The sequence below is a fragment of the Trichechus manatus genome, unplaced genomic scaffold (assembly GCF_000243295.1).
Source record: "Trichechus manatus latirostris isolate Lorelei unplaced genomic scaffold, TriManLat1.0 scaffold00047, whole genome shotgun sequence".
NCBI classification, from domain to species: domain Eukaryota; kingdom Metazoa; phylum Chordata; class Mammalia; order Sirenia; family Trichechidae; genus Trichechus; species Trichechus manatus.
In genome coordinates this window covers 1,951,325-1,966,401 of record NW_004443983.1, presented here as the reverse complement: position 1 = coordinate 1,966,401, position 15,077 = coordinate 1,951,325, and the positions used below count along the sequence as shown (strand labels likewise).

The following is a 15,077-nucleotide window of genomic DNA, read 5'->3' as shown; positions in this document are numbered from 1 at the left end:
ACCTGTGGGTACAATGAAAATGGTATACATGGAGACATCATTTCCACAGACATACTGTTGCAAACCTTTTTATTTTTGCTTTTAAGTTCAGGAAATTTATTATAAGAAAATAAACCAAATGAAATTCAATTGCAAAGTATTATGTGAAGGTTAAGAGAAGGGCTAAGCAGTTTTAAGTTCTGACCTTATTTTTTAGGTTTCAAATTTGCTGTACAAAACATCTGAAAGATATTTTTACATATTTATAAGATCATTTGTTTTAGGATATATATGACATTTAACAGTCATTACGTAATCTACACATATATGACTTATTACATTGTAGACAGTAGTTTTACTTTGTTTTTTGTTCACCCAGGTAAATCTGAGACATTTTCGTAGAGGTCGGAGGAGATCACTTGCACTGGTAGCGCATACCGGATACCTGCCACATCAGCAGGATCCACATCACGTTCACAGGAACACTCCACTGCATGCCAATGCACTTTGCCACTTTCATATTGCTGCCAGCATCAACCCGGCCACAGGTAATAAAGCATGTTTAAGATAGTTTTTGGAATTCAGTAGATGGATTTTATATCAAGTAAGTTACACTTTTAGTTTTTGAATAAGTAAGAAACTGGGAGTGACTTTTTAAACTTAACTTTTCATTGCACCCACCTCACTGGTTACACAGAAAGACTTTGTTTGCTTTCTAAGTCTGTGATTTGGTTTGTGTTTTAAGATCTTAATAAGTCATTGAGATATTGAGTATCCATTCAAAAGTTGAGATTTGAGCTAAAAGTTAATATAATAGAGGTTAACACTACAGAATTGCTATTTCATAATTATTGTATAGTGTCAAAATAATGGGACCCTGGTGGTGTAGTGGTTAAGAGCTATGGCTGCTAACCAAATGGTTGGTAGTTCGAATGCGCCAGCTGCTCCTTGGAAACCCTATGAGGCAGTTCTACTCTGTCCTTATAGGGTTACTATGAGTTGGAATTGACTCAGCAACAGGTTGGTTTTTGTGTTTTTTTTCTGGTCTCCATCTTGGAGTTACATGGACAAAGTCATTAAAGAAGTTAATATGTTTGTCTATTAAGTTAAAAAAAAAGTTGTTGATACTGAAATACATATATTGCTAGTTCCTTTGACATCATGATGATGACACTTTTCATTGTAGTTCAAGGTTAAAATACGCTGCTACTAAACTTTGTGTGTAAATTAAGATTTTTCTATTAGTATATCTGAAAAATTACAGACATGTTTTTTCATGAGAATATTGTTAATATTAGAGAAAACATCTGTTTGGTTAAAGAAATTGGATTATATAATCTAGAATATATAATTTTATCTCCCTTATAATAGTTAAATTTGCCATTGAAATCTGTTATCAATAATAGTGGCAGACAATACTATATTTATGTTGAGAGTCTTATTTTAACATTAAAATGTATTTCAGAGGCTTATAACAGTCAGTATTAAAAAATGAGATCTGGATGTTTTGTATGCTAGAATGATAGAAATTTTTATTTTATAACTTCATTTTTCTTTATAGACATTCCACTTCTTCCTTCTATTACATCACTAAGTCTCAATGAAGATGAAGAGAAGAGTGGACCTTTTGTGGTACACTGGCTGAACAATAAAGAGTTACATCTTACTTTGTCCATGGAAGTCTTTTTACAGCAACTGAGAAAAAGTTTTGAACAGCCGTCTTCTGAGGCCAGTGTAGAAGACTGTAATCAGGCTGATGTAAAATCTGATGAAGGTAAAGCTTTACAGAGGATGAAAAACTTAAATTTTTGTTTAAAATATTAATGGTTTTTATATTAGGGTAACACTAGCTATTGTCAGAAATAACTCCAAATGACCTAGTTCATTTAATAATCCCGTGTAGGTACGCCTACTCCTCACTTATCGACAGGCTCATTATCCAACATTACACATTTATGACAGTAGTAAAAAATCTATCCATCTATTTTGTGCATTAACAACATACAGTTGGAAGTAATGAACACTGAGGTGTGAGGCGAGAGTTTACACTGGCTGTGATGGTTAAAGTTATGTGTCAGTTTGGCTGGGCCATGATTCTCAGTGGTTTGGCAGTTAATGTAATGATGTGATTTGGCAATTATGTAATGATGTAGTCATCCTCCATTTTCACATAACACCGATTTTCATGTAACGAACGACCTGATCTTTGGAACCTAACAATGTCAATAAGTGAGAAGTGGGTGTATTCCTGTTCCAGGTTCGTTTCTTCCTCAGGGTGATTCAGGGCCTCAGGCTTCTTCATTCTTGTCAATCTGTCAGCCTTGCTGTGTGGTGGACCATCTGTGGACTACCAAGACGTTTGTTAAAAATGTAAAATCAGAGATACCACCCAGATTTACTAAGCCAGAATCTGCAAATTAACAAAATCCCCAGGTGATTTGTATGCACATTAAAGTTTGTGAAGCATTGCCCTTGCATTCAGCCTGTGGCTAGGTAGAGAGAGAGAGTAGAGGTGAGATGGTATAGCTCTTTCTCAACTGCCTTGACTAAGAATTGGCACATATCACTTCCACTCACATTGCATTGGCAAGAACTAGTCATAGGGCCCATGTTGTCCCTGACTGGATACACTAAGGAATGGGAGCATGACTTTGCTACAGTCCGTGGTTCATAAATGTTTTTGTTTTAAGAAGTTTCCTTTTGTTGTTGTTTGTTTTTAATGACAAGATTGTTTGTGCTCATTAGAAAACCAAAATCAAATAGTACAGGTGGTTATGAAGTTTCCATACTAAGTTTGATGAGTGTCCTTCCAGATTCATTCTTTTCTGTGCTTATATGAATATATGTATACAGACAGCTTTAAAAAAAAAAAAAAGCATTATGTTTATTTTTAAAGAAAAATAGAATTCTGCTATACACAGTGTTCTACAATTTGCTTTTTAAATTCAATAATGGACACTTCTGCATCTCATTATTTTTAATAGCTGCTGAGTATTCCATGTTAAGAGAAAACTTTAATTTTGTTAAATTCTTCTATTGATAGACATTTAAATTGCTTTTCACTATACTAATAATGGGACAATGAAACATCTTTTCATCTTTGTGTGAATTTTTCTGTAAGATAGATTCCTAGATGTGGAATTGCCAGGAATATAAACATGTTAAATTGCAATAACTTCTGTCAAATTATCCTCCAGAAATATTTTATCTGTTTATACTTCCTCTGAGTAAATATCCTCTTTCCATACCTTTGCCAACACTTTATCTTTTTAGTATATTACTTATTCCCAGTTGATTTGGAAAAAATGATGTCTTGTTTTACTTTGCATTTTCTTGTCACAAATTAAAAAGATTGAGTATCTTTTATATTTTAGTCTTCTGTGGCTTGCCTTTTCATATCCATTGCCTCATTTTCTGTGGAGTTTCTTCTTATTGATTTGTATGTCTTACGGTGTTTTTTTTTTGTAATTTTACGTATTTTGTTGTTGAGAATATATACAGCAAACCATACCCAATTCAACAGTTTCTACATGTACAATTTAGTGACATTGATTACACACTTGTGCAACCATTCTCACCTTTGTTAACATGAACTCACTGCCCCCTAAGGTTCCTAACCTTTCAGGTTGCTATTGTCAGTTTGATACCATATAGATAGTACTTAAAAGAGCACACACACACTCCTTACTCATCAACATGGTTAGATTCCAAAGACCAAGTCATTATACAGCAATTGGCATTATGCTAGAGTCGGGGCAGTGTCCCATCTTTGGCGCCAGAGTCCCCCCCAGTCACTCACTGCCTGTTGGGCACTCATGGCACGTCTCAGGATGCTCATGGTGTGGCAGACCCCCCTTCCCCACCACGTCTTCTCCACCACTACGGAGCCTGCAGTGGTTGGGAGTGGTTGAGGGTAGCCTGCCACCTCTAGAGCAACAAGGCCCACCATCACCTGGCTGTGCTTCAGGCCTCTGCATGGACCCCCACCTCTCCTCTCCACCTTCAAGCTCTGCCAGCCCCGGAGACAGGCCTCAGTGACAGGCAGGTCCTGGGCCTGCCAACAGGTCAGGCCTGGTCACCTAGGCCTGACGGAGGCTGTGGAGGTGGCAGAGAGGCTTCTTTGGAAGAAGAGACTTCTGAACCCACCGCCTGACTCCTGCAGCCCTGGCTCCCACCACCTCCTCCCGGCCCAGCTGTCCCCACCTCATGCATGTGTTGCTTGCTCGCCGCATGCTTGCCATGGACACAACCCAGCTTTTCTGCCCAACCCCAGTAATAGGAACTGTTGGCAGCCCATGCGAACTTGCTCCCTCTCACAAACCTCACCTTTCTTCTCCTCCTCTCCCCCTTGCCTTGGCTCCTCTTTAATGCACAAAATAGTCAGATAGTAGATTTGGATAGTCAGGTGGTTGATAAGTGAGGAGTAGGTGTAATGCTCAAGACAGAACCTTCTTATTAGTTAAGCTAAACTATTGTTCAGTTTAAAGATGACTTCAGGGGATATTTTTGGTTTAAGGTTTAAAGGTTATCTCAGGGCAGTAGTTTCAGGGGTTCATACACCCTCCATGGCTCGGCTCAAGAAAGTTTAGATTCCATGAGAATATGAAATTATATTCTGCATATTTCCCCCTTTTAATCAGGATTCTGCTATGGAATCTTTGATCAAAATGTTCAGTAATGGCAGCTGGGCACCATCCGGTTCTTCTGGTCTCATGGTAAAGGAGGCAGTTGTTCATGGAGGCAATTAGCCACACATTCCGTTTCCTCCTGCTATTCCTGATTCTTTTTCCTCTGGTTCTCCAGATGAATAGAGACCAATTGTTGTGCCTTGCATGGCTGCTTGCAAACTTTTAAGACTCCAGGCACTATGCAACAAACTAGGAGATAGAACAGAAGCACTAAACATGTTATTAGGCCAATTAACTGGGGTGGCTCATGAAACCATGATCCTAAACCTCCAAACCAAGGAGCCAAATCCCTTGTGGTGTTTAGTAGTACATAAGCAGCCTCAACAGCTACTGTTTGTTTTTTTTGTCATTGTCGTAAATATATCTATCACACAACTTTTGCCAGTTCAACTTTTTACAGATGTTCAGCTTATTGACAGCAATTGCAATAATTGGCTGTGCAACCCTAACCTTAATCAGTGCTATTTTCCCATCACCATTAACCCTCCTTTTCCCCTCCCTTCCATGCCTCTTAATCACTAATGAGCTTTGGTCTCTATACATTTGCCTTTTCTTGTGTTTTTATGTAAGTGAAGTCATACTGTATTTGTCCTTTTGTAATTGGCTTATTTTGCTCAGCATAATGTCTTCAAGCTTCATCCATACTGTAGCATGTATCAAGACTTCATTTCTCCTCCTGGCTGAATAGTATTCCACTGTACGTATGTACCATATTTTGTACCCGTTCATCTGTTGATGAGCATTTAGGTTGCTTCCGTCTTTTGGCTGTTGTGAGTAATGCTGCAGTAAACAATGGTGTACAATTCTCTTTTTGAATCTCCGCTTTCAAGTCTTTTGGGTATTTACCTAGGAGTGGAATTGCTCAGTCATATACTAGTTCTATTTTTAGTCTTTTGAGGAATTGCCATACTGTTTTCCACAACAGCTATGCCATTTTGCATTTCCACCGACAATGGATAAGTGTTATCATTTCCCCACATCTTTGCCAACGTTTGTTATTTTCTGTTCTTTGGTTTTTTTTTTAATCTTAGCCATCCTAGTGTGAGTGAAATGGTATCTCATTATGGTTTTGATTTGCATCTCTCTGATGACTAGTGACCTGAGCATCTTTTCGTGTGTTTGGCCATTTGAATGTCCTATTTGGTGAAATGTCTATTTGAGTCTTTTGCCCATTTTATTATTGGGTTATTTGTCTTTTTGTTGTTGTTGGTTTTATATATATTTTGGTCATTAGATTCTTGTCAGATACATGGTTTCTGAAAGTATTCTCCCAGTCAGTAGCTTGTCTTTTCACTTTTTTGGTAAAGTTTTTAATTTTTATGAGGTCCCATTTATTTATTTTGTCTTTTACGGTTTGTGCTTTTGTTATTACATTAGATAATCCATTGTTCAAAGCTAGGACTGACAGTGTTGCCTCTACTTGTTCTCCTAAGAAATTTATGGTTTCAGTTTGCACGTTTAGGTCCTTAATCCATTTTGAATTTGTTTTTGTGTGCAGTGTGAGGCATGGATCCTGTTTTGTATTTCTACATATAGAAATCCAATTTTCCTAGTATCATTTATTGAAGAGACTTGTTTTTCCCCTTCGAATGGACTTAGCACCCTTGTCAAAATCAATTGACCGTACATGTATGAGTTTGTTTCTGGACTCTCAATTCAGTTCCATTGTTCTGTGTGTCTATTGTTAAACCACTACCAGGCTGTTTTGATTACTGTTACCTGTATAGTATGTTTTAAAATCAGGAAGTGTGAGTACTCCTACCTTGTTGTCCTCTTTCAGCATTGCTTTAGCTGTTCTGGGCGTCTTGCCATTCCATATAAAGTTGAGGATTGGTTTTTCTATTTCTGTAAAGAAAGCTGTTGAATTTTGATCAGGATTCCGGTGAATCTGTATATCGCTTTGGGTAGTATTGACAGCTTAATAATATTTAATCTTCCAATCCATGAACATGGAACGTCTTTCCATTTATTTAAGTCTTCTTTAATCTCTTTCAGCAGTGTTTTATAGTTTTCATTGAATAAGTCTTTCACGTCTGTGGTTAGATTTATTCCTAGGTATTTTATTCTCTTAGATGCTATTGTAAATGGAATTGTTTCCTTAATTTCCCTTTCAGATTTCTCATTGCTAGTGTATTAGAAACTCATCTGATTTTTGTTTGTTGACCTTGTACCTGCAGCTTTGCTAAATTCTTCCATTAGCTCTAGAAGTTTTCTTGTAGACTCTTTGGTTTGATTTATGCTTTTTATTTATCTTGTAAATAGTCAAAACATTTTTTGAGCATCTCTTTTTAAGAAAGGCTGATTATTCCTAACTGAAGATACTGGCTGAGATTTTTTTTTTTTAAAAGGTCAAAATATAAATAATTACTTTCATTAACGTCTTGATCTACAAATTTATTTTTAATTACGTATGTGTTGAGAAATCTGGAAATGAGCACTGTAATTGTGTTTATTTAAAATTGTTTCTTTGAGATGTCATTTCAGTTATAAGTGCATATACCTAGAGGATAACTTGTATAGCTGACTTGGATTTGGATAAATGCGGTATTATGAAGAAAAGTACAAATTAACATTCTAAAAATATATTTTAAAAATTCAGTCCTGGATTTGTAAGCCCAATTCCAACTCTTTCATTTTGCCATGAGCATAACTGAAGTCCAGAAAAGTACTGTGTCTTAACTGAAGTTTAGCTGAGTGGTGAATCGTGGGACGTGGTTAAGAAACCAGTTTACCTATTCTTCCAGCCGTATGTTAGTCCTCTACTAACAATCCACTGACTCAGTCCTATAAGCCTTCTTCTGACTTACTGAGTCAACTCTGAATGGCCTTATATTCCTGGAGCAAAGTTATTTTTAAAAGGGAGCACATGTCTTCTTAATATGAAAATTCTTAGTTTTTTTTTTTTTTAAAATCTCAAATGCATTTTTAAAGATATTTCTTAATGCACGGTAATAGCTTGATTGTATTTACTTGGTTCATAACCCTTTTTCTTATAGAAACGGATGATGGTGTTGATGATTTGAAAATAAATCATGGAAAGAAGGAACTGGGCAGTGATAAAATGGTCCCAAACTCAAGTTTGCCATCAGCTGCCATTGATCATCAGATTGAAGTACTTCTGTCTGAATGGAGTAAAAATGCAGACATGCTGTTCAGTATTCATCCCATGGATGGTTCTTTGCTGGTTTGGCATGTGGATTGGCTGGATGAATACCAGCCTGGTATGTTTCGTCAAGTGCAGGTACTATTATAATAATCTCTGGAGAACTACTTGGTAAGTGCATGTACTGTTTCATGATACTACTTTACATTATTTCATATATTCTAATACTTGCTTTCTTAATTCTAGGTGTCCTTTGTTTCCAGAATTCCTGTAGCTTTTCCCACAGGTGATGCGAACTCTCTTTGTAAAAGCATAGTGATGTATGCTTGTACTAAGAATGTTGACTTGGCTATTCAGCAAGGCAAACAAAAGCCTTCGAGTCTCACACATTCCACATCAATGCTTATCTCTTCTAGTCACAGTAAATCAACTAATAGTTTAAAATTAAGTATTTTCACCCCGAACGTCATGATGATTTCAAAGCACGCCGATGGTTCTCTCAATCAGTGGCTGGTCAGTTTTGCCGAGGAATCTGCTTTTTCAACAGTTCTCAGTATTTCTCACAAATCCAGATATTGTGGTCATCGCTTTCACCTTAATGATTTAGCTTGCCACTCAGTATTACCGTTACTGCTGACGACATCACACCATAATGCATTAAGGACACCAGATGTTGATAACCAAAAGCAACCTTACGATGGTGTCAGTACTGAAGAATGTTCTTTGGGACAACAGAATCAAAGCACCATTGACGTGGTATTTCAGGATCCTAATGCAGTTTATAGTGAGCTTATTCTTTGGAGGGTCGATCCAGTTGGGCCATTGTCTTTTTCTGGAGGTGTTTCTGAGCTTGCCCGGATCAATTCTCTTCATGTTTCTGCCTTTTCCAATGTGGCATGGCTGCCCACTCTTATACCCAGTTACTGTCTAGGTAAGAATTATGTTTTTTATTTAAGAAATTTAATTTCGTTTAGTTTTGGTTTTTTTACATTATCCCTAACCTGTTAAATTTTAAATGTTTGTAAATGCTTTTTAGGTGCATATTGCAACTCTCCTAGTGCATGCTTTGTAGCAAGTGATGGACAATATCTGAGATTATATGAAGCAGTTATTGATGCCAAGAAACTTTTATATGAGCTTTCTAACCCTGAAATTTCTGTAAGTAAATTATTTTAAAAACTCTTTAATATATAGTATTATTATTTAGGTATTGAATCTGTAATTATTGGACATGTTCTAGAATTGTGACATATAATTTGTAATCAATATGTTATTTCTTTGTATTTGTTTCATTTATTAATTTTTTCACATTTGTATTGTACCCTTCTAGTAATTCTGTTTACTCTTGTAGCTCTTTTATAAAGAAAACATTTCTTTCATTCAATAAGTAGAGTCTGTTTTCCTACAGCATGTGTTTCTGTTAACACCTCTTAGTTTGTAGATAAATAGGTACTAATAGCAGTATAATGCAAAAGTTATGTTGGTTCGTATGCATTGTTTTTTCTAGGCATTGGAGCTGGAATAACAGCAGTGGAATTTTAATCTTAACCAAGAAAAGAAAGAGCCCTTAGTTTGGTTGCAATATGGGCAAGAGTCTTTTCAACACCATTGCGAACCTTTTGCCTTATGACAGGCTACACTTTCTCCTGTGCCCAACTAATAGCAGTCCACCATCTGCATTGTCTCAGCACCTCCAGCAAGCTAGCATTTCTACTCTTTTGATTTTTGTGTTTTTTAATATTCTGAGGCAGCCTTTAGCCATACTGAGCTGCCTACTTAGGAAGTTCAAGCCATCTTTCCAGCTACCAATTAATGTTTTTGTTAATGCTGTAGTTACAAAACTGTATAGGTTTCAGTGGTCTGCCCCAATGCTGTTTTTTTTCAGGAGATATTTTTTTAACTGTGTGATTTTACAGGATGCAAAGTTTTTCAGAAGCACCTGTGTTTATTGAGGGCCTTCTTTGTATCAGGCATTGTTTTAGGCACTGGGAATTTAGATGTGAACAAAATAGACAAAAATTCATTATTATAGAGCATAATTCTAGTTAAGGAGGATGAGGGGAAGGTAGAAATATATTAATTAAATACTGTGGAGAGAAACAGTGTTGCAAAGGAGGTAGGAAGTGCCAAGTAAGGGAGTGGTCAGGGAAAACCTCACAAATCAGATAACATTTGAATAAAAACCTGAAGGAGATAAGAGAGCGAGCTAGCTATGTGGATATTTGTTGTTGTCACATGCCATTGAGTCAGTCCAACTCATAGCAACCATACAGGACAGAGTAAGTTTGCCCCACAGGGTTTCCTAGGCTGTAATCTTCATGAGAGTAGGTTGTCCGATCTTTGTTCTCCTGGAGCCACTGGTGAGTTTGAACTGCCAACCTTTTGGTTAGCAGCCATGCGCTTAACCATTGCACCACCAGGGCTCCTTTGTGAATATTTAGAGGAACAGTATTTCAGGTAGAGGAACACCCAGTGCAAAAACCTTGAGGTCGGAGCATGTTTGGTATATAAAAGAACAGCAAGGGGGTCTTTGTGGCTGGAGTAGAGTAAGTGAGGTGGAGAGTATTAGTTGGGAATGAGGTTAGAGGGTAGCCTGGCTAGGTCATGTAAGACTTCATAGGCCATTGTGGTGACTTTGGCTTTTTCTCTGAATTAACATGGAAACCATTGAAGAAAATGATTGAGTGGTATGATCTGACATAGGTTTTAAAAGAATCACTCTGGTTGCTGTGTGTAGATTAGATATGAGAAGTAGAAGTGGAACCAGAGAGACCAATTTAGGAAGCTGTTAAACAGTAATCCAGGAGAGAGATGCAAAGGGCTTGGACTAGAATGGTAGCAATAGAGAATGGTAAGCATTGGTCAAATTCTGGATGTGTTTTGGTACTACTGAATGGTCATATTGGACTGGATATATGTATATATAGAGAGAGACTCTGTGTGTGTGTGTGTGTGTGTGTGTGTGTGTGTGTGTGTATAAAAAAGAGGATAACTCCCAAGGTTTGTGACTGAGCAATAGGAAGAATAGAGTTGCCGTGAACTGAGATGAGGAAGACTGTAGGAGCAGGTTTTAAGGGACAGGAGGATTCAAGACATGTTAATTTTGAGATGCCTGTTTGACATACAAGAGACCCAGTAGGCTAGTCTCTGGAGATTGGAGAGAGGTCCAGCCTGAACATATAAAATTATTAATTGTCAGCATATAGATTTAAAGCTCTGGGACTGGATGCAATCACTGAGGGAAGGGAAGGATTGAACCCTGTGGCATTCCATTGTTAAAAGTGGGATTAAAAACAAACAAACAAACCCATTGCCATTGAGTTGATTCCGACTCAATAGCAACCCTACAGGACAGAGTAGAACTGCCCCATAGGGTTTCCAAGGAGTAACTGGTGGATTTGAACTGCCAGCCTTTTGGTTAGCAGCCAGTCTCTTAACCAGTGTGCCACCAGGGCTCCATAGAAGTGAGATAAGTGTGGTATAATGGGAGCCAAGTGAAGAAAATATTTAAAGGATGAGGGAGTGATAACCAGAATCAAATGCTCCTGATGGATGAAGTACGATGCTGAGGCTTGAGAATGACCACGGTTTTTGACAGTGTCGAGATCATTTGTGACCTGGACTAGAGCAGTCATTAGTGGTTCAAGAAATCAGCGTGTGTAAACAGTATTTCACCTTGTTTCTTTAGGTTCGTCCCTCCAACTTTTAGCTTAATTTTTAAAAAGCACTGATTCTTAGAACTTTTCCTGGAGTGTTAAAATCAGTCCTTCACATCTATAGGTATAAAATACTTCTTTTTTCCCCCAGCAATTACCAAGCATTGATCTTTTTCTTTTTTTTTTTTTGTCTCTTCGCTGACTGAGCTTTCACTCTTATTTATTCCTATGTAATTCCTAGGAATTTTTCAAATTCTGTTATTTTAATTTGGTAACTCAACGACAGACAACAACAATTTTTAGTAACGTAAAGTCCTAGAACATTTATAGTTGAAAGGGATTTGTGAACTTACTTAGTTTCATGTGAACTTAATTATCTATTATGATTGAAATCTCTTGTTGTTATTGTTTTTTAATTCATTTAGTAAACATGATATCTTTTTTTTTTTTTTTTTAAAAAAAAAACAGAAATACGTTGGTGAAGTATTTAACATCGTAAGTCAACAATCGACAGCCAGGCCAGGATGTATTATTGCATTAGATCCCATTACCAAACTTGTAAGTATTATTTTTCTGACTCCTTTTTTCCCCTGTTGCCATTGAGTAGATTCCGACTCATGGCAACCCCACGTGTGTCGGAGTAGATCTGTGGTTCATGGGGTTTTCAATAGTTGGTTTTTCAGAAATAGATCGCCAGGACTTTCTTCCCAGGCAACTCTTAAGTGGACTCATACTGCCTACCTTTCAGTTAGTAGCCAAGTGCTTTAGCTAATTGTACCACCCAAAAACTCCATAGCATTAAGTAAAGAGCATATATGTCAACTTATGGTGGTATTTGTTTCCATTCAGCATGGCAGAAAAACACAGCTGCTTCATGTTTTTCAAGAAGATTTCATCTTGAATAGTATTGAGAAGAAAAGTTTGGGAAAGGATAGCACTGTATCTGATGCAGGTAAAGAAGCAGTTTTTATTTAATGAGAGAGAGTATGTAGAGTATGTTAGGCAGTTAATAAAGATGAATTGATATGATATTTCACATTGTCTATTTGAAGTTAAAATTGTTCTGTGTATGTGATATTATTAGTATCTTTTTGTCTTAACCAGAAAATAAACATGAAAAAGTTGAGGGAGATTGTCAATTATCTTTTTCTAAAAACATAATAGAAATGTTTTATCATTAATGTATTGAATGTTCATTGCATGGATGGGGTGCTATATAAATCAGTTTGGATAATAGACATCTGACCTTTTAGAAACCTATGATTTCAGGCAGTAGCTTAAAACTCTTAAGATACTAGGTGTTTGATTTAAAGATCAAGTACCTTAATTAATACTTTTATAATAATAAAACAGTTGAAAATTTTTATTAAACTCCTGCATCCAGTATTAACTGTTACTTTGCAAAAAGGAAAGCTGAGGAAAATAAAGCTAAAATCTCCTGGTCATCATTTTCAATTAGAGTCAAACCAAACTCAAAAATGGTTTTCCAGAAACTTATAAAGCAGCCATGTAGTATATGCCTGCTACTTAAAAAGTCAGTTATCAATCCTCAAGTAATATTAATACTGACATTCTCCTTTTGTTCCAGACTTTTTTCTTACTTTCTTGTGTATTGTTTTTTTCTTCCACCTTTTCCATTTTCTTCTCCTTTAAGAAGTATTCCCTAGAGTCCTGTGCTTTTATGGTGAATGTCTGATTTCTTACCATTGCTTTCACTTGAGAATTTTCCCTGAGAATTTGTAAACTGTGCAAATTTACTTTTTTGATATGTCTCATAACCTCTGAACACAATGAGGGAAGAATGCTAAAGATAAGGAATAAAGGTGAAAGGATAAAGGATTATTTATATATACAAAAATGTTCTTTATGTTTCCTTTTTATATTAAAATATTGATAAAAGTGTTAATATTGTTAATTATCCAAGTCTCTTTAAATTAAAACCTTTTAAAGAAATTACTTTCCTATAGTTAAGATTGAGTTTTGCTATCATTTTCATTTATCTTAGCATTTTCTCTTTTAGAATTTTTCAGTTTCTAACTTATTTTTTTCTCTTTAGGACTGTTTTTTCCTGTTTTTTCTTAAAATACTCAGGGAATTCTTACTAACTTTTACTTCATTATTAGAGTTTCTCAAAAAATACCAAAGAAGTTACGTTTCCTCCTCTTTTGCTCTAGAGTCAAGAAGAGAAAAAATGTATTATAGATATTTTCATTACGGGGGCATTATTTCCTGTTAGTGAAATTATCAGAAAAAGGATTGACTTTTGTTGCTCTTTTTCTTCTGCTGTAAGCCCTGATCCTTTTCTTTCTCTTTAATTCTTATAATCTAAATGTCTAACTAACCCAGAGCACATTACCAAAGTTACTTTTTCATTTTGTCTCTTAACACCATATGATTTAAAATATTTATTTTCCTAGTGTTCCTTTGAAATGCTTTTTCCTGTTCACATTTGAAAGGATAAAACCGTTGAGCCCTAATAATAATTGCTGTCTGATTTTTTACATGTTCTATGATTTAGATAATTTTTGTTTACATAATTTTGCATATAATTAAGCATGGCTTATAATAAAATTTGGATTAAAATCTATCATAAAGCAAGTTGATTTTTTTTAGATAATAACCACTGATTTTAGATAGATATATCTATTTATTTATTTTGAGGAACTCGTGTGCTGTTTAAATGTTGCAGTTTGGGTTAAGCAAAATTCTCCTGGATAATACGTTGATATTGATTATGTGATATTAATTATGTGATTAGAATGTACAGAATATGGAGCAAAGTATAAAATCATATGTGACTTTTTAAGCCTATTCAAAAAAGAAATTAATTAATAGCATACATGTGATTGATACATTTTTATGTTAATACCGATCCATTTTCTATTTGCTGCTTTGTATAATACCACTTTGTATTTGGAACCACAAGTAAAAGTTTTGAACTGTTTCTTTTTCTAAATTCAGTTATTTTAATTTGCTCTATTAAGTAAGTTGTCTCATTTATCTGTGTTAATAGTGAAAAATGCCATTAATACCAACAGGCAGCTCACCTAATAGATTTTCTGAAAAATTCTACCTAATTGTAATAGAGTGCACTCAGGACAACCGGTCATTGTTACACATGTGGAATTTACATTTAAAGTCCATTCCTGTCTCTTTGGGTGAGTCTTTTTTTGTAAGTATAACTTGGCATAAAGTAATAAAGTATACATATTTAGACAGTTCAGACATTGAAGGCATCTTGTTGAATGGTGATAATTGTAATTTCTTCTCTTAATTCAGAGAGCAAACTGGATATGGTTTTCTTGCTATAAAGACTATTAATGTGTTTACTTCTTATTTTTTTATTTTTTTGGGAATTGCATTTTTTTTTTTTAATTGTACTTCAGGTGAAGGTTTACAAAACAAATAATTTCTTGTTAAACAGTCAGTACACAAATTGTTTTATGACATTGGTTAACAACCCCAGGATATGTCAACCCTCTCCCTTCTCGAACTTTTTTTTTTTTTGGTGAAAATATACATAGCCAAAGGTACAATGTTTCAAAAATTTCTACATGCACAGTTCAGTGACATTGATTATGTTCTTCCTGTTATGCTGCTATTCTCACTTTAGTTGAAGGTTTACGGAACAAAATAGTTTCTCATTAAACA

The 15,077-nt window shown here is 35.6% G+C and overlaps 1 protein-coding gene across 8 annotated transcripts in view; it reads left to right on the top strand.

The window, feature by feature from the left end:
• Nucleotides 1-15,077, top strand: part of DMXL1 (Dmx like 1) — a 157,383-nt gene that overhangs the window by 52,895 nt on the left and 89,411 nt on the right. For all 8 annotated transcript variants that reach the window (XR_002824217.1, XR_002824218.1, XM_023731941.1 and 5 more), the window contains 8 exons: nt 359-527; nt 1,541-1,753; nt 7,664-7,908; nt 8,017-8,701; nt 8,807-8,928; nt 11,895-11,984; nt 12,276-12,378; nt 14,465-14,584. Coding sequence is in view for 6 of the 8 variants with exons in the window: in XM_023731941.1 (XP_023587709.1) it covers nt 359-527; nt 1,541-1,753; nt 7,664-7,908; nt 8,017-8,701; nt 8,807-8,928; nt 11,895-11,984; nt 12,276-12,378; nt 14,465-14,584 (1,747 nt within the window). In the remaining 2 variants the exon portion in view is untranslated. The remainder of the gene's footprint in view (nt 1-358; nt 528-1,540; nt 1,754-7,663; nt 7,909-8,016; nt 8,702-8,806; nt 8,929-11,894; nt 11,985-12,275; nt 12,379-14,464; nt 14,585-15,077) is intronic.